The 22,708-nt window shown below is 39.9% G+C and overlaps 3 protein-coding genes and 1 long non-coding RNA gene across 5 annotated transcripts in view; 3 read left to right on the forward strand and 1 right to left on the reverse strand.

Moving 5' to 3' along the window:
- The first annotated feature begins 1,153 nt into the window (after positions 1-1,153).
- On the forward strand, positions 1,154-6,349 carry LOC116034292 (perilipin-2-like). 2 transcript variants are annotated; one of them, XM_031276903.2, is made up of 7 exons: positions 1,154-1,272; positions 1,363-1,396; positions 1,670-1,853; positions 2,662-2,744; positions 3,847-4,096; positions 4,638-4,781; positions 5,899-6,349. In XM_031276903.2, exons 1-7 carry the CDS (start codon positions 1,226-1,228, stop codon positions 6,063-6,065), a joined length of 909 nt encoding a protein of 302 aa, XP_031132763.1. In that variant the 5' UTR covers positions 1,154-1,225; the 3' UTR covers positions 6,066-6,349. The 2 variants fall into 2 exon arrangements, with proteins under 2 accessions (XP_031132763.1, XP_031132761.1); XM_031276901.2 differs by having other exon boundaries at positions 4,638-4,774.
- Positions 6,350-7,398: 1,049 nt separating this feature from the next.
- Positions 7,399-12,986, reverse strand: rps6 (ribosomal protein S6). Its single transcript, XM_031276904.2, has 6 exons — positions 12,859-12,986; positions 12,085-12,216; positions 11,067-11,277; positions 8,917-9,063; positions 8,210-8,367; positions 7,399-7,535 (listed from the first exon to the last, which is right to left on the reverse strand). The coding sequence occupies exons 1-6, from the start codon at positions 12,862-12,864 to the stop codon at positions 7,440-7,442; spliced, it is 750 nt and encodes a 249-aa protein (XP_031132764.1). The 5' UTR covers positions 12,865-12,986; the 3' UTR covers positions 7,399-7,439.
- On the forward strand, positions 10,876-11,261 carry LOC116034294. Its single transcript, XR_004101045.1, has 2 exons — positions 10,876-10,967; positions 11,034-11,261. It is a non-coding gene; the product is annotated as an uncharacterized LOC116034294 (long non-coding RNA).
- Positions 12,987-15,889: 2,903 nt separating the features above from the next.
- Positions 15,890-22,708, forward strand: part of acer2 (alkaline ceramidase 2) — a 19,139-nt gene continuing 12,320 nt past the window's right edge. The window contains exons 1-4 of the mRNA XM_031276759.2: positions 15,890-16,323; positions 16,733-16,847; positions 19,565-19,706; positions 20,286-20,423. Of these exons, the coding sequence (XP_031132619.1) occupies positions 16,210-16,323; positions 16,733-16,847; positions 19,565-19,706; positions 20,286-20,423 (509 nt within the window). The 5' untranslated portion in view covers positions 15,890-16,209. The remainder of the gene's footprint in view (positions 16,324-16,732; positions 16,848-19,564; positions 19,707-20,285; positions 20,424-22,708) is intronic.

The following is a 22,708-nucleotide window of genomic DNA, read 5'->3' on the forward strand; positions in this document are numbered from 1 at the left end:
ATGCGCCTTACAATCGGTTCCCCATAGGTTTCCTGGGTACCCAAGAACTTGGAGTTTGGAATTTGGAGCAGTTTGGACAGAGACAACTGTGAATAAAACTAAAAGATCGAGGAACAATGCGCGAAGGTCCATCCTAAAATTCACTCAGCATTTTGCTAAGAGGAAATCACGGAAGGCTTGTGTCATGTCATGTGGATGCGCTGACAGTTTTGTTGTCACTACTTAGAATTCCTCATGGGGGAGACAGAAACTATGCACTGTAGCTTTAAATTCGTTAATTATATGCTATATAACGAGACAGCACCACTGTAAATGCTGACTGTGGCAATATCACCATGCAATGTTCTTTACGAAAAAGACAACACAAGTAGTTTAAGAAAAACTCTCTTTAGCATTGCCTTCCACCTTTTCCACCTTTTCCTCCTCTCTCTCTCTCTCTCTCTCTCTCTCTCTCTCTCTCTCTCTCTCTCTCTCTCTCTCTCTCTCTCTCTCTCTCTCTCTCACACACACACACACACACACGAGCCGGCTGAATGTGAGTCTGTCTGTACTCGGTCCAGTTCTGGTGGTTGATTAACGCAGATATTTGCTGATTGCTCTTATTATGGGCCGGATGCAAAATTACGAATCCCACTATGGCCACGCCAAGACCCGCCCTACGAAGCAACCCGATTGGTTGGGGTTAGGCATTTCACCTCGAGTGGTTAAGGGGTTAGGGTTTGGAGATTGGTCGGGGGATAGGACCTGTACATGTAAGCATGGACGCCTGGCCAATTGTAGTATGTGAATGCTATTGAAGGGCGGGTCTTGGCGTGGCCATAGTGGGATTCGTAATATCGCGGGCCGGATTGGGTGGCGCATGGCGCACTGGCTTCAGTCCATGAGGAAAATGTCTGTGATTAGCCTACTCCACATTTTAATTGTGATATTTTGTGAGTAAATTCTAAATCTGCCACGTCTGTCAGGTGAATGTGGTAGTATCCTACATTGTTGTCCTGTATGTCCTTCTTTAAGTAATTCTGTGGTAGGCTACAATGGTTCTGGAGAAAGCTTCAAGCAGCAGGCACATTTTGAACGGGCACTGTACTAGTTTTGATTAAAAAAAAAAAAAAAAGCACTGAACTGGAATTTTTCGGTTTATAATCTCGTCACAGCTCCGTTGACATATCGCGAGAACAGTCAGCGCACAGCACAGGTGAGCGCTAATTGACGACGCGACCACGCGATGTTAGCAACAGTTTTCTCCTACGAAGTAGCACTTCACTCAGCAGGGTGAGCTTTGCATTTTCTTCAACCGATAAAGTCTACAAAGAAGTTTAAATTTGCAACATTAACTCACCTCTTTTTACCTCTCTATCAAAGTAGACGAAATATGCCGACGAACAACAACCAGCAGGTGAGCAATCGCGGTAGATTTACCCCTTACCTGCTGCAAGCCTACTTACACGGCATCACCGCATACATAAATGCAGTCTTTCTAATTTTTGTAGTTCCTAAAGTGTCTTCTGTAGTAAATTGTTTGTTAGGTTCACAATGGCATCATTTAGCCTACAAGACCCCTAAATACGGTAATTTAATCGGGATCGAATGGTTTCCATTTTGATGATTTGATTCAGAAACTTGGAAGATTAGAAAATACCAAAAATGTCTCTGTCCTGTTTTCTTGCAGAAGATGCAAAGTGCAGCTGCCAGACTTTGCAAGCTGCCCATGGTTCACTTAGCTTGTTCCAAGCTGTCAGTGTTGTACATTGACACCAAATGCAGCCACCCCAACCTGAGGTCTGTGTGTGAGGTGCTGGAGAGCAGCGTGACAGCTGTAATTTCACCTGTCCTTGTTCGAATGGAGCCCCATAGTGAGTAGCCTACTGCCAGCGCTAACGCTGTAGACTCCCTGCTGCTTATATTTATCATATACTCTGGATGGGGTTGTGAGCCATGGATTACCTGAAACTGCCAGTGATTTTTATATTGGGTTGCAACTGACTGACGATTTGTTTTTTTCATTATCGAATAATCAGTCAATTAAAATAAACATACAATGTCAGAAACTAGTGAAAGAACACAAGTTCCCAGAGAGAGAGAGAGAGAGACTAAGGTGATGTCAGTAAAGTTCTTGTTTTGTCCACCAAAATCCAAAGAGATTTAATTTACAATCATTATAAAAGAACGGTAGCAAATGATCATATTCGAGATGTTTGAACCTGCAAATATTTGGCCGTTTACTCGTCAAAATTGTTTAATTGAGATTATTTTGTCGATTGACAATAGCCTAGTCAGTTAATTGATTTACTGTTTTAGTTCTAATGTACATAAAAGGTTAATTGGGGCTCTATGGCAGGGCAAGCTTTCCAAAATGTGTGAGCAATAGCAGAATAACGCAAATGTTTTATAATTATAAATGATAAATAACGTATTGACTGGAAGCCACACAGCTACATATGTTTCATTTATTAACAGCATGACCCAATAGAATAATTTATAGTTACTTAAAACCAGGTGTTAATAGGTAGGCTAATGCCTCTATAGGTTGCTGTTTGGACAAAAAGATGATGCAGACCAGTTATAGGGTTAACATCTCCTCTGAATGAAGCGGGCTGCAGGTTTTATTGTGGGAATGAGAAAACTTTTCAGTAATGACTTCACTGTCTGGAATATTTCCAGTTTCTGTTGCAAATGATGTTGCCTGTAGAAGTCTCGACTGGCTGGAGACTGCCTTCCCTGTGCTTCACACACCCACAGAGCAGGTATCCTTTTTCTCTTTCAAATCTTAACGACCACCACCAATTCTCCCTAGGTAACTTTCATAAAAAAAATAACTTTTTGTCATATTTGCTCAAACTGTCACTATATCCTGACAGTACTACATGAATTGCCTCCTGGTGCTCCGAATGGCATAAGGAAAACAACCAATCGGAGCCAAGGAGTCTCTAACGCAGTCAATCACTGCTCGTGAGCTGAGATCACACTGTCAAACTAGGCAGCGCTGATGAAATATGAATCAAGATTCTGTTACTGCATTGCCTATTTCTCACCTCGAATGTTTTCAGAAAAATATTTTTTAGCGTACTGTTTAGCAGTGAAATGAGAATGTAAGAGCTAAACGGTATACCAAAATGTTTCTGAAAACATTTATATTTGTAACAAAAAAATAGCCGGTGCAACACAGATGTCTTCTTGATAGTTTTATTACTTAAGCACCTTAAGTAATAAAACTATCAAGTAAGAAGACATCTGTGTTGCAGCGGCTATTTTTTTGTTACTTTATACCATTTTTGTCATGCCTTGGTTGAACCGGATTGTTGTGGTCTGCAGAAGTGCAGAGAACTCTCCTTTTTATCTTAACATATATATTTGATCAGTGCTGCCCAGTTTTATAGTTTGTGCAGTTCACGAGCAGGCATTGACACTGCATTAGAGACTCAACTCTGATTGGTATGAGGTGTTAATTTGGCTAGAAACTTGCAAATGTCATTAGGAGCACTAGGAAAGGCAGAGGAACACTTTTTTTTTTTTTTACATATCTGTCTAATGTGCTACTGTTACGATATAGTGACAATTTCAGTTCAATTACAGTTTTTTAAATAAAAGTAGGGCTGGGTATCGTTCAAATATTTTTGGTACCAATACTGTGACTTTGATACTGGTTCCTGAACGATGCTTATTTCGATACCAATAACATAAAATGAATTTTAACAAAAAGAAATTGCATTACGGCACACATCTTTGTATCTATTTTTCAGCTTCTACTACGTGAGCCCCATCTCTGTGCGTGACGTAGAGTTTTTCCTGCCTGCATATACAGTAGGACATGTAACGTTCTCTCCTGGTTTTGTTTGTTTCACCCAGATCGTTGCTACTGCCAAGAACAAGATGCATGAGATCCAGGATGTGGTGAGCATTGCGGCTAATGGAACTGTGGACTGCGTGGCGCTCACAGTCACGTGGCTGATGGCCGGGATACAGCAGGTTGACGACCCGGCTGACCAGTCACTTGTGGTGAGAGCCATCAGTGTTGCCAGTGTGGGTCTGGACTCTGCTCTGATCACGTCAGAGGCTCTGGTGGACCGAGTGCTTCCTTCCACTGAAGAAGATAAAGGTACAGGTAGAGTTACTCATGTGTAGTCTATATCCACGACGTTCCACTTCCGGGATTGCTCCATCGCCTCCAGAAATTCCGCCAGATTTCACTCTTTTCGGCCAGATGTCTGTTTCCTTCCGCTTTCTTTGTGTTGGAATTTTAAACTCCAGTGGATTTCTGAGGACTATGGTTAACTGCTCCTCAGATCTCTGCAGGGTAAATCCAGGCAGCTAGCTAGACTATCTGTCCAATCTGAGTTTTCTGTTTCTTTTGAACGTACACACGTTCCACCAAAACAAGTTCCTTCCCGAGGCAATTTTGCAGCGGCTCAGTGTGGTGCTTAGCGCCGCCCATGACGATTGTGATTGGTTTAAAGACATGCCAATAAACCACAGCATGTTTTTCCCATGCTTTGATTCCCCATCCCGGAATGCTGTGTACTAGCCAGACCTCCGCAGCGCTGTGGAGGAAAGTCTGGCAATGCGAGACTACTCATGTGAAACAGCTAGAAGTCCCATTCAAAACTTAACTTGACTTTATCTCCTTGCTGACTTTGTAGAGGAAGAAGCTCACTTGGTGGAGGGTTTTGAGGCAGCCACTCTCAGCGGAAGATACCCTGTGCGACTGGTTTCACTGGCTGTCAAGCTGTGTAGGAGGACCTACAACATGTTTGGGTCCAAGATGCAATCTGTTCAGGTGTGCTGTGAGTACAGTTTAAAAGGAATTGTTTGACATTTTGGAAATGCTCTCACTGTCTGGCCAAGAGTTAGATGAGGGGCTTTGCCTGTCCATTAAATATTAACCAACAGTCCGTTTAGCTTAGTTGAACATAAAGACTGGAAACAGGGAGAGACAGCTAGCCTGCCTCTGTGAAAAGATAATATCTCTGCCTACCAGGCTCACAAATTAACATGTTATACTTCATTTGTTTCATCCATACAAACAAAAGTGTAAAAACAAGTTGTGGTTTTACGAGGAGTTATGTGCAGTAGATACTTAGACTTTTGAGTGAGTTTATTGGAAGTAAAGCTTTGTAATGTGATTATTTTTTTTCCTCCTTCCTCTTCTTGGAGTTTCCACTGGTTGCCTTCAGTGGTATCGATCTTCTCATCTAACTCGGCAAGAAAGCATAGTTTCCAAAATGTCAATGTCTTCCTTTAACAAGAGGTGGAAGGGTGGCAGTACATGAGCATGCATGGTTACAGCAAGCAGAACATCAAATTATTCCAAATGATACTGACATCATAATGGAGTTGTATCTATGAAATGGCATGGTTAACTACTGCAAGATGGAACTCGCACAAGAATAAAGTATTTACCACGTTTGGCACAATTGCTTCTTAGCAGTCACACATTGTGACTGCTAAGCACTGCATGGCTTCCACCACAGTCAAAATGTGTTTATACTGCAGTTCTTATGAAGCTTTGACATTTTCTCAAATATTTAGGTGACATAAGCTATTTAATGTTTTGTCCTAATGTAACTGAAACAAACATGTAACTCGGGCAAAGAAAATGTAAGTATTAGAATTGTCCTGACTTTTTTAAAATCAGTTTTGGCAGCTTTTGTTTCATGTCACATACTGTAATTGGCTGGCAACATAACAGGCTTTTTTCACAGCAGACATTTTGTCATGTCACAGCAGAAGCACAGGCGTTAGTAATAATCAGTATCAGTAAGCTAGTCATCATGAATTTCATTATTTGTACTGTCCTTTTCTTACTGCGACATGTCAAAATGTGTGAAAAGGCCTATTGCAGCCCTCTCCAGCCATTTTAGCTCAAGAGATCTATAAATCAACTGTTGTTCTTCTCAACAGGTCATGGAGAGTTTGTCCAGGTCTACAAGTCTGGTTCAAGAGCTTCAGACCAGCTGGTTGACCTTGGCCTGGAGCCTCCAGGTGCTGCCGCATCACATCCAGGTGCTGCCTCAGTACTTGCAGCATCAGCTTGTGTCTATGTTCTTCTTTATCTCCCAGATGTATGACTTAAGCTGCCCACCACCCCAACCCCACCAGTCTTATCAGGATAGAAGTGTCAATGATGCTGAGACCTCTTCAGCTCACAACGGCGTGGTCCAGGTTCACCCACAAGCTAAACCCACTTGCAGAACGAGGTGGCCAACCAAGATTGCCTGACTTTGACACTGGATGTAATGTTAAATGATGTTTGTTGATTTATACTTCTGTAATTATGTTGTTTGTGTGCTGATTTTGTCCACACAGCGCCCAGAGAGCTTCAACTGATTAAAATAAGTTGAGCATTCATGAATTGTTTCCTCTTGTCCTTGTTGCTGTTCAGGCAGACAAAAGCACCCTGTAATATCTATATAAGGACACCAAGTCAAAACTGGACAAATGCAGAACTTGTGGCATTGGCAGTTAATCATGTAACTAACAGAAACCTCATGTTAACAGATTTCCCTATGGTTGAGCCATTAAACCAAGTATTTTGTAGCATGAAACATCAGTTCTTACCAATTGCAGACTGACAATCTGTTTTGGCACCTTCTATACTGGAGTTTTCAGCCTGCGAAGTATGTTTGTAAAAAGCCTGATATTCCAGTAATATAACACTAAGTTAATTCACGGTTTTAGAACACTTCCATTTCCTTATGGTAGTTGAGCAAAGGGTGTGCATGTTTTGGTTTTCCTACAGCAATTAATCCGCCATATCTAGGAGTTTAGGCACCCAACAGTCTAGTGATGTCCTTTATTTAAATCTACCAGTTTACGGCACTGAAAATCTTGTAGATTAAAAACCTATAATTTCTGTACCTCGGAACGCCGTTCAGCTGACTCACGTTCCACACTGTTTTCGGACAGGAAGTCCTCACAAAAACAAGCACTTAATGGACAAATCGAGGGTGCACAATTACTCCATTGAGTTACACTGCAGCTGGTTGGCAATGGCAGCTGGTTCATCTTTAAGACTGGATCAATTTCAAAGATTTTGTTCACATTATGGATGCTGTTAGTGTCAACTTTGTAAGGCTGATATGCACTTTCCCTACCCTGTGTAGGCTACTTTGACACTGCTACCTTTACAGTCTATGGCTGCTACCCATGCACCTTGCTCTTGTATTCATTTGTTCTTATAGTTTAACGGTTGCGTTCCAATTTTTACTGTTCAAGCTACTCTATTCCCCCCAATCCCACTCGTGACTATGTATATATCTAATATGCATGTGTCTTTTATGTGTTTATACCTGCTGCACACCCAATCACCCTTTGGGGACACAAAGTTGACATCAGTCCACTATTACACAAATGCATATTCAGTCTATGGTTTCAAAGTACTGAAAAAAAGTGCACCCTCTATTTTTTTTCAGCAAAACATGACTTTATTTGACTTTGTGATTTCACTTTTGGCTGGACTCTGACTTGGATGTGGATGCTCTCAGAGAAGAAAGGCGGCGCCTCTTGGCGATCTGTTCCTGGCGCTTCTCTTTGGCCTCCTGTTTGCAGGAAACAAATGCGTGTCAGTGTTAACACATCCAAAAAGCATCAATTTTCATACGAGTTAGTACCCCCATACCACACAGGATTCCTTAAAATTGCACGTTTCACAATTCCATAATTACTCCCCACTCTTTATTCTTAATCTGATGCCAGCAACTGTTAACTGCTAAGGGTAATTGTTCAATAATTTGACACGTTTAATGAAAAACATGTCCCTATACTAAAAATCATTGCAACAAATGTCCAACTTGCAGGTGATCTGATTATCTGAAGAGTATGATCCCACCATATTAGTAAAACAATTTTAAGACAAGACAGCACACAAACAAGAATATGACAACCACTGTTAGGCAGCACTCCTGTACAGTAATATCTAAACTTCAGTACAATAGATCCCCACAATTAACATTTACAGAATTAGTTAGGTCAACTGATAAAGATAAAGAGCCACAATACTGCTCATTAGACCTTTTAGGGAGAATATACCACAGCAAATAGTGTTGAATTTCAAAGTAATCTAAAAATTCACATTTGAGCTATTTATTAATTAATCTGAAACCACTTAGTAATGTTTCGTGGTCAGCTCAGTTGAATATTGTTTGAAGAGAAAATAACTAGCCCCTTCAGTGCCTAAGGACTGTAATAAGGAACAACAAAAATAAAACATTACCTTCATCCTCTTGGCCAGCAGCTTGGCATACTCAGAGGCCTCCTCCTTGTTCTTCAGGGTGCGCTGTCTCTTGAGGGAGATGCGGCGGCGCTTGTGCTGCAGCACACGGGGCGTCACCAGTCTCTGGATCCTGGGAGCCTTAGTTCTGGGCTTCTTGCCTACCAAAGAGGGGATGCAGTTAATATAGACACACCGAATAATTGACAGGTGTGGTAAAGACAGTGCCAATGCGAAGTACCAACTGTCAAGTATAGCTGTTGTCAGGCTTTGACTCAACACCATTCAATAATGCAGCTTGTAAAACCAGGAAAAGACAACACTTATGCCATATTAAGATATCCATAATCTAAGACGATATCTAGCCTCATATCACAATAGATATATTGCCCAGCCCTAATATGAAAAGGCTCTTACTTTGATGATGTCAACTGGCCAACAAACATGGCATCAGCCCATCTACAATACACTGTATTTTGACCCATGGCATAATGCAATTTAGTAATCCCACCAAGACACTTATAGGCAGAGAAAGTTTTTATCTAGCAAAAGAAACTTAAATCATAGGACTAGAAAATGTTTTCTTGCTGCTGCTAATAATAATGAAAATAATGAAAGGCACATCCATACCCAGTAAAAAAAACCTTTAGTCCGTGATCTTTACATTTGTAGGCTTAAGTAAATCTAACAGAATACATCTCTAGTCTCACCTTCTTTAGTCAGGGGTCTCCTCACAACATACTGTCTCACGTCATCCTCCTTAGCCAGGTTGAAGAGCTTGCGGATCTTGCTGGCCCTCTTGGGACCAAGACGGCGAGGGACGGTGCTGTCGGTCAGGCCGGGAATGTCCTTCTCACCTGAGAAAAACATCATGAGGAGATGAGCCAAGCGTTCATCATTAAAAACCAATTGCACTTACAAGTCGCACTGCTATACCTGAAGTACTTGCATGATTTGTTAAAAAAAAAAAAAAAAAAAAAAAAGGGGGGTACCTAGCGTTTAGTTTCCCAGTGAAAAGAGGCAGCTGCCTGCAGCCCAAAGCAGCTAAATAACCAGCATGACTATCTATCTACACTTTGTTGAAATTAGGGCTGTTGGAACGAATTGCGAATTAATTTGGTTAAAAAAAAAAAAAAAATCAATACTATTCGAATGCTGAAATTACTATTAGAAAGTGAATTTTTTTTTTTTTTTTTAAATAGGTTGGCCAACATTGCCTAATCTCCCAGGTCTCACATCTGAGGAACAATAAGTTACGGGAGTGAGAAACACAAGGAACTGTGAGCTAACGTTACGTACCGAGTAAATTTAGTACAGGGGGAGTGACAGGCTGCGGCTGGAAATCGGAAGAAGGATGGGAAATAGTTTTAGCATGAGTTTAAAAATCAACATCCACCGAGCCAAAATGCTTAGGTTATCAATAGTTAGCTCATTCTGGTGTCCTAACTGCGTCGCAAGTTATAGGAGCTTAGCTGGGAGCTTCATGGAGACAGCTAAAGATTATGTTAGCTGCCCTACAGCTGTCAGAGTTAGCTTCGACTTCATATATTACTTTCTAACAGCTGTATTCTCAGTATCTGCAAGAAACCGGTTGCTTATAAAAATCACTAAAATAGCGACAGCACCGTTTGGATTGGTTATCAATGCTGTTATCATCGTGGCTAACACTATTGTTAGTTTATGACAAATCATTTCGGCTGTGCTTTCTAACATGATGTCATTGTGCTTACAGAGCACCGTTGGCCTTTACAACAGAGCCGCTTCACTACACTTGTTAGATAATGTTTCATTACAGAGTTCACTGCTGATTTGGGTTTGTCACCGTGTGCGTGGTGGAAAATAATGTAAACAGAGCGGCGTGCCAGAAATGCAATGCGCAGATGTAGATCCCATTTCAAGGCCAGGCTGATGTTGGAAGTCCCTCTTGTGGACAGAACATGTAACAACAACCACATGCTTATAGTGGCATTGACAATGCATAAGCTCTCCACCCCACACTGGTCCAACCGAGGAGCACCTTCTCTAAGAGGCTCAGACAGCTTCGATGTCGCACGGACCACTACAGGAAATCATTCCTACCACAGGCTATTAAACTTTTATCACTGAGTGGGAGATAAGACTCGTATCACAACTGCACTGAATGCACCTTGCACAATAGGCTTATCTACATCCTATCTAAATCTATTGAAACAGTTGTACATTTTATTTCCAAATTGTATATTTTAAATATTGCTCGTGTAGTATTCTATTATTTCATGTATATTGTTTCCTATTATTTAACGTATACTCTGTGTGATGTGTGTCTGATATTTTGCTGCTGCAACAGTTATTTCCCATTTTTTGGGATCAATAAAAAAAAAAATCTATCTAGTGTAGTACAGTTTTATAACAGAATGCATTTGAGCATTTAATAGAGGAAGACTGACAGCTCTAGTGGAAATTACTCCGAGTGTCATGCTCACCGTCCCATCAACAGGAAACTGCACCAATGGCAAAGAAATAAATATACTGCTGCATTAAGTCATATTATAAAAAGAGTTATTCTGATACTGGTGTACACGAGACCCAATGAGAGAGCAATGCAGTTCAACCATCCACTGATCCTGGACCTGGTCGCATCTGGTAAGCAGCTCCACAGTTACTCTGGCAACACACTGTCCCCCCTTAATGACTATGGATCAGTCAGAAAGGGTCTACTGGTGTGCCATAAACATAATTTGCAGGTGACATTAAGAGACATTTATAAATAAGCCTGTGATGTGTAGCCCTGAGAATGATCTGTTTAGTGCTCAATAGTTTGCCTCCGTATCCAATTTTCTCTTTCCAGATAATTGTCGACGAGCCAGAAAAAACACATTACCTTTCTTGATGATGACCAAGTTGAGCACGCTGAGATTGGCGTCAACGATGCAACCACGGACAGACTTGCGTTTGCGCTCACCAGTCCTGCGGGGACGGTAGCAGGAGTGGCCCTTGCTGAGCAGCAGGCGCACACGGCCGTGGGTCAGCACCCCCTGCTTCATGGGGAAGCCCTGTTTGTCGTTGCCTCCGCTGATGCGCACCACATAACCCTGCAGAAGTAGAGAAAACGAGTTACTTTTCAATTTAGCGCAACTGATACGCAATGTCTCAAAGAATAAAGATTGTTCGCAGAACAGTCAGATGAGACCTGTCCACTTACATTTATAATTCTGCCCAATTTTTGGCCTGAGGTCGGACTGCAAAGTGTCCAAAATAAGCAATGTCTGGGCAGCAGTGGCTTAGACATAGAACATGCTGTCCATTTATTGTAAGCTTGGTCGTTTAATTTCAAATGCCTCCGATCCACATATTAAAGTGTCCTTGAGCAAGACACTGAATATCAGGTGATCCAATGGCCAGCACCTTGCAGGACTATAACTGCAGTCCCATTTATCATTCCTAATGTGGTCTTTTGATTTAAATTTTGCAGTGTCTTACATTACTTTTTTGCCTGCATTAAGACTTGTACTTACTGACTTAGCTAGTAATTTATTTGATGATACAAAGGCATTGACAGAATTATGGCAATCAGCCACGGTTATAAAAAGGAGCAGCAGCTTAAGTGTCAATCCGATACTACTGTACTCGAGACCCAATGAGAGAGCAATTCAGTTCAACCATCCACTGATCCTGGACCTGGTCGCATCTGGTAAGCAGCTCCACAGTTACTCTGGCAACACACTGTCCCCCCTTAATGACTATGGATCAGTCAGAAAGGGTCTACTGGTGTGCCACATTATGTACAACTATACAACACAATTTCACCAAGTCAAACTGGAACATGAACTCTGCAACACGATGTACTGACAAAGCAATCATCAGTTCCACAGAGATCAAATTTCACAACATTAATTTACCTTCCACTCATCTCCCAGAGGGTCAGCAGGCACCTCAGTGGCCATACGCTTCTCATAGAAAGTCCTCAGCTTACGCTCATCATCGACTTCAATCAGCTTCTGGCAGCCAGTAGCGGGGAATGAGATGTTCAGCTGAAAAAGAGTTGCAATGTAATCGTGAGTAAATGTACTTGGTTCCACATGGAAGGTAACCAAAGTCCTCATTAGGTACCGTTAGCGGTGTATGAATGTGACGCTTAGAAAGATGAAATGTTAGCATACCTGGGGTTACTGGTGGGGACATACATTTAAAAATACCTTCATAATAACTTACAATGATCGTCAGCGCATCTGAGCTACAGTAATAACCAATGGCTCGAAGGCCTGTTAGCTGCTCTGACGGCTAAGGTTAGCTAGCTAACACTAGCTCTCTAGACACTGCTAGCATTAATGCAACCGGTTTAAGGGCCAACATTGTAAACGGACAACGCGGAAAACAAGGCAGGTTCGAGAAACGTGAACTACAAGAGTTTGAAAACTCTTTATTGCAGTCAGCTGAGACTTGAACTCGGTGCACATTACGCTCAGTGTGCCGCCATGTTTCTACAGCTCACTTGCCAACCGGATCGTCAACGCTGGCACTCATCATGATCAAAACTCATCCTAAGTGTCAAAGTCGCGACTGCTCCGTCTAACTAGTCCGCTTTAAAGTTCAGAATCATGGCATCAACCATACAGGAGTATTTCAAAGAAAATAGCTTTCCACACAGATTTAGAGTTTGGGAAACATTGTACCTTCATTTTGCTAAACCGGCCCAACGACGGTCCGCCACGGAAAAGAGACAGGATATCCGCTTGGTGGTCTCACATAGGCCTGAAATATTCTCGCGATAACTGGCTCGCTGATTTTTTTTTTTGATCTGGCTCAAGCGAACAAATTCTACACCAAAAAGCTGATGCTGACTAACCCAACTGCATTAAACTGATTAACTTAATACAACATAATGTCCTTATTTGGTGATGTATTTATATTTATTATTATTTATGTCTTTATGTATTTCTTTATGTATGTTTTTTTCGTTTGCATTTAGGCCTATAAAATACTACATAAAAGAAGGTAACCCCCACACAAGAGATGGTAAGCTGAATGCGTGTACAAGGTCATTTTTAAAACTCAAAGCAAGATAAACAAATACTTAAATAATGAATTGGTTATGAAGACCATGTAAGTAACGTCAACATAAAGAGGGCATTATTGAGTCACTGAGCATGTGTCGGCCAGAGAGTATACAGCAAAGATAGAAAGATAGTTACCATCCCACTCAGAGAAAATTCCTTTGTAAGAGCAACAGTTGTGATATAATAGATAAATACATATTTAAAATGATACATCAAATACAAAAGTAAGCTAAACCAACTAAAAACCCAATGAACATAGTTGTAAACACTGGGGCTTACAAATACAGATTCTCTAGACTTTGGATGATGTATAAATAAAGGTAAGAAAAGGTGGTTTAGTTTTCGATAATCTTGTCTTACATGTAAATATAATTTACCAAATATGGCAACAGTTTTCAGGATCAAATTATGTCCTTTGTTATGATGATACAAAAATGACTTCTTCCCATGTAAATTCAGTTTCACCAACACACTTCTAAAAAAACAGTCTGGTAATGAACATCACCCCAAAAAGTTTTTACTATAATTACAGTTGTAAAATAAGTGATCTGTTCTGTCAATGTTTTCATCACAGAAAATGCAGCAGTTCCACTTAGCCTAAATCACTGTCTAGAAGTTCTTGAGTGATATATCCCAAATGTCCTTAGACTTTAGAACTAATGCAGTCTATAGCCTTTTCTTTCCTTGATTATCAGCACTAAACAACAGAACTTGTTTTGCACTTCAAAAACATGATGATGGCTCTGTTTCACATGTACCAGTAAGTCATGCCAGTGCACACAATAACAGACAGTGAATGTGTCAGATGTCAATGTCAAAGTAGGAAAAGCACATCTGAAGATAATACAATTATGATGCCTGAATTCCATTTAGCTTCTCCAGGTCCTGGCACTTTTTATGCTGGCTCACTGTCACTTAGCAACTTGAATAGAATGGAGAAATTACCTCTGCTTTTCCTGCTATGACAAGTCTAAATGTCTGCTGTGAAAGGCATATTATCACCATTATAACTCACACAATTGTGTGTAAAAACAGTCATGAAAAAGTACTTCCAACTTAAAGAAGTAGGCCATAACCACTATGTAAAACATTGTTCCTAGTAAGTAAATTAGTAAAGTAAGTAAAAGTACAGATGTATTATCAGTTAAATGTACTTTGAAGTACAGATTATGTAGAGTGCCCCATGTGCTACATTATTAGGCCTATCTATGTATGACAGTAGCCTGATTATCATTATTGATGTATTGTATGGAGCATTTTAATGTTGATGCTGGTTGAAATGAGGCTTATTGTAACTACCTTATATACTGTTGGAGCTGTGGCCTTTGTCACAAAGTTATAGCTTTAGGTTGTCCTAAATCATTTTACCCTCATAGACTTGCACTTTATTATAACTACAGTAGGCTTATTCAGTATTTCAGCCGTAAATGGTGGTACTGTATGTAAATAACATCCCAGTCCTAAAAGAGATTACAGTGCCTTGTTCCCTTACAACTGTTTTGAAAATACGCTGTTTGCACTGTCAGCAAAGATAACCTGACAGACCTCCCAATGTTCCTGAGAAATTACCTTACTGGATGATAACTGAGTAGCTGTTGAAAAGGATTTGCATAACTGAACTTGACCCTTAAGTCATTTATTCTCATTTAGACCTTGTATTAATTTTTTATTTCCATGTCATAGCAGTCCCATGTCTGCTACCAAACCCTGTTCCACACCTGCCTTCCAAACCAGTGGTCAAAATAATAGCAGCCTCCTTGTTTCGTTCACACATTTCTTGTTCCATACCACAAATGCTTCCTGTATACAGTCATGTGAACAAATTAGGACACCCATTATAACTCACAAAATTGTGTATAAAAACAGTCATGAAAAAGTAGTTCCAACTTAAAGAAGTAGGCCATAATGTAAAACATTGTTCCTAGTAAGTAAATTAGTAAAGTAAGTAAAAGTACAGATGTATTATCAGTTAAATGTACTTTGAAGTACAAATTATGTAGAGTGGCCCATGTGCTACATTATTAGGCTTATGTATCACAGTAGCCTGATTATCATTATTGATGCATTGTATGGAGCATTTTAATGTTGATGCTGGTTGAAATGAGGCTTATTGTAACTACCTTATATACTGTTGGATGGCTTAATTTCCTGTAAAAACATCATATTTTATACAATCCTGTTTGTAGGGTCTTATGATATTAATCTGTAAAGTATGCCTAAGTAGTAGCTGCTAAATAAATGTAATAATTACATGCAAACAAATTTGCAAACAAAATTAAGTAGAAGTGTAACATTTAATAAAATTAAAAAGCAAAGAAGGCCTACCTAAATGTAAGTGTAGCCTGCTTTATACCACTGCTAACAAATCACACAACGAGAAATGCACGAAGTGAAAAAAACAACCGTTGGTTAAACATGTGGGGATAAAAAACGTAGGCCTACACTAATATTTGTAATGCAATATGGTTACGCTTTTTTTTACGTTATTCTTTAATAGTCGTTTCAAGTTCATCGTCCCCTTAGCTGGTTGTCTAGGGGTTGATATCATGGATGTATTACGGTTGATATGAGAAAATAAACGGGGGTAACCCGTTCTCTTAATACATCCAGGATGTAACCAGACCCCTGTGGTCACATTTCACCGAAGAAGGAAGCAGACAGAAGGGCGTTCTCTCGCAGCGCTTGAACACTCTTTGGCTACAGACAGAGCAGCTGTCAATGCACGACGCTGAGCGTTACGACAAGCAGGAGGCTTTGTAGGACGACAGAGACTTTCAAATGCACCTCAGCGACGATTTCTGTAGTTTATCACATTGTCGTGTCAGCTCTCAAAACGTTCAAATCTAGCGTATGACAACGATCTGACAGAGAGTGACTTTCCTCGAGTGCTTTTATTTATTTATCTCCAAAGCTGACGGCGGAGTGTTGTCTGCTGTGTCCTGTCCATCCGACAGAACTAGTCCAGACATGAGTAACGTTAATCTGATTTTTTGGGACCAGTTGCTGGCTGGCAGCTCCGATGTGGATTGGTGTGAAGGCAATTACCTAATATACCCCAGCATCGCTGAATTTTACAACACGGTCGGTCGCTTTGAATGTTAGCTAACGATATGTGCTTTTTATTTTTTATTTTTTGCATAACGCAGTTTTGTGTATAGACAACAGCTTTTTCTGGCTTTGTTTCCCTTTGCATTGCATTGTTTTCTTATAGCTTTTAATTTAGGTTAGCTATAGTTAGCTAGCTGCAAGTTATACTGACTTTCAACAGTTTGGCTGCCTTTCAGCTTCAGCATCATGATGTGTAGTGTACTGTTAGCATCAGAGTACAAATGTTCCTTTTCTTCATCATTTCCACTGGCTGACAAGTTTGTTAGGCCAGCAAGGCTCGCGCACTGATCAACTTTTGACAAGCATGTTGTCATTGAGCTACACGATCAGTTCAACTGTGATGCATTTTTGCTCATAGCTTTTCCTTTCCTTATCATTTCAGATCAGCAACATTTTGTTTTTTGTTCTGCCCCCCATATTAATGTGCTTGTTCCGCCAATATGCAACACATTTCAACAGTGGGATTTACCTCATATGGAGTCTACTAGTTGTGGTTGGTAAGTTGGCTGGTTGACATTAGTGTCTAAACTGTGTGATGACCTTTATACCTTTCATATTTCTGTTCAGCGCTGTGGGACATCTTCATCATCTTCACTTCCCTCAGCTAACACAACTAATACTTTATACATTTTGTAAAGTGTCAGGCTAAAACTTCATGTGTTCTTTATATGCCAGTTCATGTGGTATAAAACTAAAGCATGCTTTTATCTGCCATATGTAGTGCATAATTGGACAAAGATAATTCGAGTGTGGCCTGTAATAATCCTATAAGAGAAAATACACTGCTGCTGAAACAATTAGCCCATTAATCAGTTAGACAGAACATTTTGGCAATCAAGTCTTTGTCATTTTTTTTAAACGCAAAAAGTCACTGGTTACAGATTCTCAAATGGGAACATTTGCTGGGCTTCCTCGTCTTCTATGATAGTAAACTGGGCTGGAGTAAATTTGGACAGTTTGACAACACAAGCTATTAAAATTAAAATTGATCAATTTATTGAGAAAATTATCTGCACATTAATCGATAATAAAATAAAAAGATTCAGTAACTAACTAAGAATACACAAACATTGTGAGCATAGGTGTAATTTACATAATCAAAAATGGCTAGTGCAGCCCACCCCAAAAACCTATTTTAACTTCCTTTACATAAATAAAGACATTTGCGCCATAAATTGTGGAAGAAAAATTCACCAGAATGCAGAAAATGAAGTGTTTGACACACAAAATTTCAATTTCGCTCAAAAGTGGAGATCTCAACCCCCCCAATGTTGAACCCAAAGTTACGCCCTTGACTGTGAGTACATATACTAAGTACGTGAGTTATACATTGTACAACATACAGTATATGAATGAGTCTGTGCATTCTTTTTAAACACTGTTAGGATGTAGGTTTTCTCAGCTGTGGCCTTTGTCAGTGTCCTCAGTTATAGCTTTAGGTTGTCCTAAATCATTTTACCCTCATAGACTTGCACTTTATTATAACTACAGTAGGCTTATTCATTGGTGGGGTGAATACGCCTATTGCCTAGATTTGATTTGATTTGACACAGCATTTCAGCCGTAAATGGTGGTACTGTATGTAAATAACAGCCCAGTCCTAAAAGAGATTACAGTGCCTTGTTCCCTTACAACTGTTATGAAAACACGCTGTTTGCACTGTCAGCAAAGATAACCTGACAGACCTCCCAATGTTCCCGAGAAGTGACCTTACTGGATGATAACTGAGTAGCTGTTGAAAAGGATTTGCATAACTGAACTTGACCCTTAAGTCATTTATTCTCAATTAGACTTTGTATTAATTTTTTATTTCCATGTCATAGCAGTCCCATGTCTGCTACCAAACCCTGTTCCACACCTGCCTTCCAAACCAGTGGTCAAAATAATAGCAGCCTCCTTGTTTCGTTCACACATTTCTTGTTCCATACCACAAATGCTTCCTGTATATATTGGCCCAGGAGGAGCTCTGACTGCATTCATTGTTTGGAATCTGGAGGCTGTTAAAACGTACACAGCTGACAAGGAGGTTACATGGTTTCACCTCTCTACCTCTGTCTCTGTAGTAGGGATGACCTTTGAGTCGAGCAGAACAACAACGCTATAGGTTCTACCTCTAAAACAGAATTCAGACGCCTTTCTTTGGTTTTGGCCTCAGCTGTGTTTGGACTGAGTCATACATATAGTTTAGGATAATACATATACAGTATTGGATTATTTTCATTATTGGTTAATCTGCTGATTATTTTCTTGATTAATCGTTTGGTCTATAAAATGTCAGAAAAAAGTGAAAAATGCCAGTCACAATTTTTCCAATCCATCCAATCCAATGTCACGTCTCGTTTTATCTAATTTACTGTCCAAAACCCCCCAATATTTAGTTAATCATCATAGAAGACAGCTAATATTTACATATTTACAAGAAGTTGAGACCAATTAAGTTTGGCATTTTTGAACAAGAAATTACTTAAACCCTGCCATTTGATTATTGAAATAGCTGCTGATTAACTTTCTATCGATCGATTAATCAAATAATTGTTTCAACTCCATTTCCATGAGAAAGTGAAGGCGGTGTCTGTATTTTGTTTTGACTGTCAGTGATGTATGAGTACACTGACAGGTTGTCATGATTAGTAACTGCTGACTCAGAGTAGTACTCCCTTTTTGGATAAGAAGTTCGTTGGAACTGTAGGAATCTCCTGTTTTGAAAAGAGATTATTCTGATAATAGACGGTCTGTTGGATCGTGATAACAAAGGGGCACTGACTGATCAATCCTTCCACAGAATTATAACACTGGTTCCCAAGTAACTATTTGTAATTAACTTGTTTATTCTAGTGTTCAGTTCTGTCCCTGACATCCCTGAAGTCAGCCTAAAACATTTAATGTCACTAAGGATTTTTATTTTTTACAAATGTAATCAGTTTGAAGTTGTCTCATTTAGAGGTGCCATTTGCAACTTTCTCTCAGTTTCTCATCACTTTTGCTACTTTTCTTATTTGATAAATGAAAATGGGAACATGTCAGCTGTACAGTGGACAATATAATGCACACCTTTTAGCTCCTGAAACCAACTTTCTACTAGTCTCAGCTGATATATCTCTCTATCTTTAGGAGACAGCTCTCATTAATCCAGCCTCGTTAACACACTGAACAGCTTCAGATGACTTCTCTCTTCTGACAAACATTTATCTGTTTCCGTGTCTCTTTCTTTCAGGTATTGGATCGACATATTTTCACGCCACCCTCAGCTTCCTCGGCCAGATGCTGGACGAGTTGGCCATCTTATGGGTGCTTATGTGTGCCATTGCCATGTGGTTTCCCAAGAGATACCTACCCAGGATGTTCAGGAGGGATCGGTATGTTGGCCACTGCATCAGAATAATATACCTTTAGGAGCCTAAAACTGGTGTGTGGGTGTATAAATGCATTGCTCCAACCATGTGCTATTATGAGCTATATTATATACTATATATTTTTATACAAACAAACGAAACACTGACTGTTTCACATTTTCACATTAAATCAATTTCACAACCAGGCAAATGTCACTTTTACTTTTTCTCGTATGTCAGGCAGTTATTGCAGTATTAGTGGAGCTCAATGTTGGCCGCCTTTTTGTCATATGATGTGTCCCCGCTGCTATGACACCCTGTTTAATAATAGGCCTATCCAAGGTAGCTGACACGAGTAAAAACTGCATCCCATGCATCTTTACTTCTCTTTCCATTGACACAGAGCGGTCATGGCTGCTCTTTCACTTCAGGCTGTCACCTAGAAATGTCCCTCTTGTAGCTGAGTGATTCTTGTTTACTGTCTGAATGTTAGTGTGTTATAGTGCTTTCTGGAAAGAACGGTCTTTCTGAGTTTCACAATGCTGTTCATAAGTACAATATTGCTGCAATTTTTGTTCTGACTTGTTTTGCTTTTTAATTTAGGTCAAGGTTCAAAGTGGTCATCGGGATCTTGTCAGGGATCACCACTGGGCTGGCCTTCGTTAAACCTGTCGTCAACTCATTGTCACTTATGACTCTGGGCATCCCCTGCACCGCGCTGCTCATTACTGAGCTTAAAAGGTCGGTGAACTTTTTTTTTTTTTTTTAAACAGCAGAGGTGAGTGTGGGAAGGTGAACGTGCAGTCCTGACCCAGGACCATCATACTATGTATCTGGGCATTTTGGATAATAAGTAGCTCAGAGTATTTGTTATGAGAATAATGTTGAAGATACAGACTCAGTTGATGGTAGGCAATGTTCTTAGGGATTTAAAAAGGGGAGAAGAAAAAAAATGTCCGGAAGGTTTACTCACTGTAGTACAAAGCATTGAACAAATCCACTAGTTTTGAATTGTTTGTGTTGACTTTGATGAAAAAGCCTATTCTTAGTCAGAGAGTCATTTGAATGTTTTATGTGTTTTTGTTTTCATGTGATCATGTTAGTACCCACCTAATGTTTTAATCTACTGTGATTTGTAGTATGACAGTCCTGGATCAGGGTAAGGGGATGTTTGATTTGATTGAGTTCAAAGCTTCCTAATTTACACTTATTACACAGTTCAGATGTGTCAACTTTATTCCATTACCGCTTGCACTTTAAGCCGGTCCTATCATAGCAAGCTGTGTTAGTTACACAGCAGTTACACCTGACAGTTAGTAGGTGTAAATATTTCTTAACTAAATGTACGTGAAAAGAAGAATACAACCCATTTTAATAAGGCGGTGCGTAAATCTCCACTTATGATTTAACTAGGCTAATTTTTGGGGCGCCCTGGTAGCTCACCTGGTTGAGCGTGCTCCCCATGTACCAAGACTCAGTCCTTACCGCAGCGGGCCAAGTTCAATTCCAACCTGTGGCCCTTTGCTGAATGTCATCCACCCTTTCTCTCCCCCCTTTCCTGTCTACAGCTGGCCTATCAATTAAAAGCACTAAAGCCCAAATAATCTAAATATATAATAAATAATTTTATTAAACTAATTTTAATTCTTAGTAATACAGCAGTAGATATCAATGCCTATGTCAGTGGTTCAAAGTTGTCCAGTCAGTGAAATCAGCTGCTGTAATGTTAAGTAGTTAACTGGACAAAATGGAATCGGTGTAAAGATGTAGCTTCTGCAGTCTACAGTACATTAACATGTCACCTTTGGCCTTTTGTACTTACGTTGTTTAATGATATGTTGTCTGTTCCCAGTTAACTATAGGACATTGTGATGTGAAAGAATGTTCCTGAAAACACACAAGCCACTTGTGCCTGTTTGCATGTTTGTGTGTGTGTGTGTGTGTGTGTGTGTGTGTGTGTGTGTGTGTGTGTGTGTGTGTATTCCTTTCCTCCGTCACAGCAGTGTGGAGCTGAACTGTTGTTTCCGTTTCCCACATCCCTTACTCACCACCGTCAGTCTTTTAACCTTAAGTCATTCATTGTTCAACCTGTTATTCCTGACATTAGTGCAAGTGCCAGTCATCTATGGAGGCCTCTTGTTTTTGTTCTGCTAAGTAGCAGAGAATTCCTGTGGCCCTGGCTGATGGACTTTTGCCCTCAGAAAAGACAGACTACGTTGTTGTTGTTTGCTCTTTTTTTCTTTACAGTACGGCTGTTGGCCCCTATTCAAGTCACTTCCTGGTGGACAAGAACAACTTGTCCGGTGTATAGGAAAACCGTTACAATCTTAGATTCCTGTTGAAGCAACAATACAAGTCACAGTTGTGCTATAATAGCTGAGTTATTCATGGAGGACATGGTATGACACAAAACAAACAAAAGTCGTTATGTCTGAAAAATGAGTGTGCACATGAGAGCAAAGTAAATTTTCACGTTGCGAAAATAATGGGTGGATACCATCCATAAACTGTACTATACCAGCTATTTATTATTTAAAACTCCAACTGAAACAAGAGATATAGTCCTACCTCGACTCATGTCCCACTCATTATTTAACTCTCTGCTGTCTTAAAAAAACAAAAGTTTAAAAAGAAATGGCCTCAAAGTACAAACAAATACATACATATGTATATTTATATAGTCATATATGCACATCAGCAAATATACATTTTATTTAGTAAAGATAACTTAATTTGACTTGGAAAGTGAAAATAGGGGTGTTGGCTAAACAGAAATATATACTGTGATTGCAACGTCCCTGGCTCGATACCGGCGGCCAGGGACCTTTGTTGCATGTTATCCTCTCTCTCTCTCTCTCTCTCTCTCTCTCTCTCTCTCTCTCTCTCTCTCTTGCTTTTTCCCCATTCTCTGTCTGTATCTCTACTGTGACCTATCCAATCCAAGACAAAATGCCAAAATAAATCTTGGCAAAATAATCTTGAAAAGAAAACAAAGATGACTTATTATTATTAGTGGGAATGCTGTT

The sequence above is a fragment of the Sander lucioperca genome, chromosome 4 (assembly GCF_008315115.2).
Source record: "Sander lucioperca isolate FBNREF2018 chromosome 4, SLUC_FBN_1.2, whole genome shotgun sequence".
Classification (NCBI taxonomy): domain Eukaryota; kingdom Metazoa; phylum Chordata; class Actinopteri; order Perciformes; family Percidae; genus Sander; species Sander lucioperca.

What these genes read in the sequence shown, in the direction of transcription:
- LOC116034292 (XM_031276901.2), top strand. Translation starts at nt 1,226, where the DNA reads ATGTTAGCAACAGTTTTCTCCTACGAAGTAGCACTTCACTCAGCAGG. An exon ending in GTAGCACTTCACTCAGCAGG is followed by an intron (nt 1,273 to 1,362) that starts GTGAGCTTTGCA and finishes TCTCTATCAAAG; the next exon opens with TAGACGAAATATGCCGACGA. An exon ending in TTCACACACCCACAGAGCAG is followed by an intron (nt 2,745 to 3,846) that starts GTATCCTTTTTC and finishes TGTTTCACCCAG; the next exon opens with ATCGTTGCTACTGCCAAGAA.
- rps6 (XM_031276904.2), bottom strand. An exon ending in CTTGGTCATCATCAAGAAAG is followed by an intron (nt 9,064 to 11,066) that starts GTAATGTGTTTT and finishes TGTTTTTCTCAG; the next exon opens with GTGAGAAGGACATTCCCGGC. An exon ending in GAGACCCCTGACTAAAGAAG is followed by an intron (nt 8,368 to 8,916) that starts GTGAGACTAGAG and finishes CCTCTTTGGTAG; the next exon opens with GCAAGAAGCCCAGAACTAAG.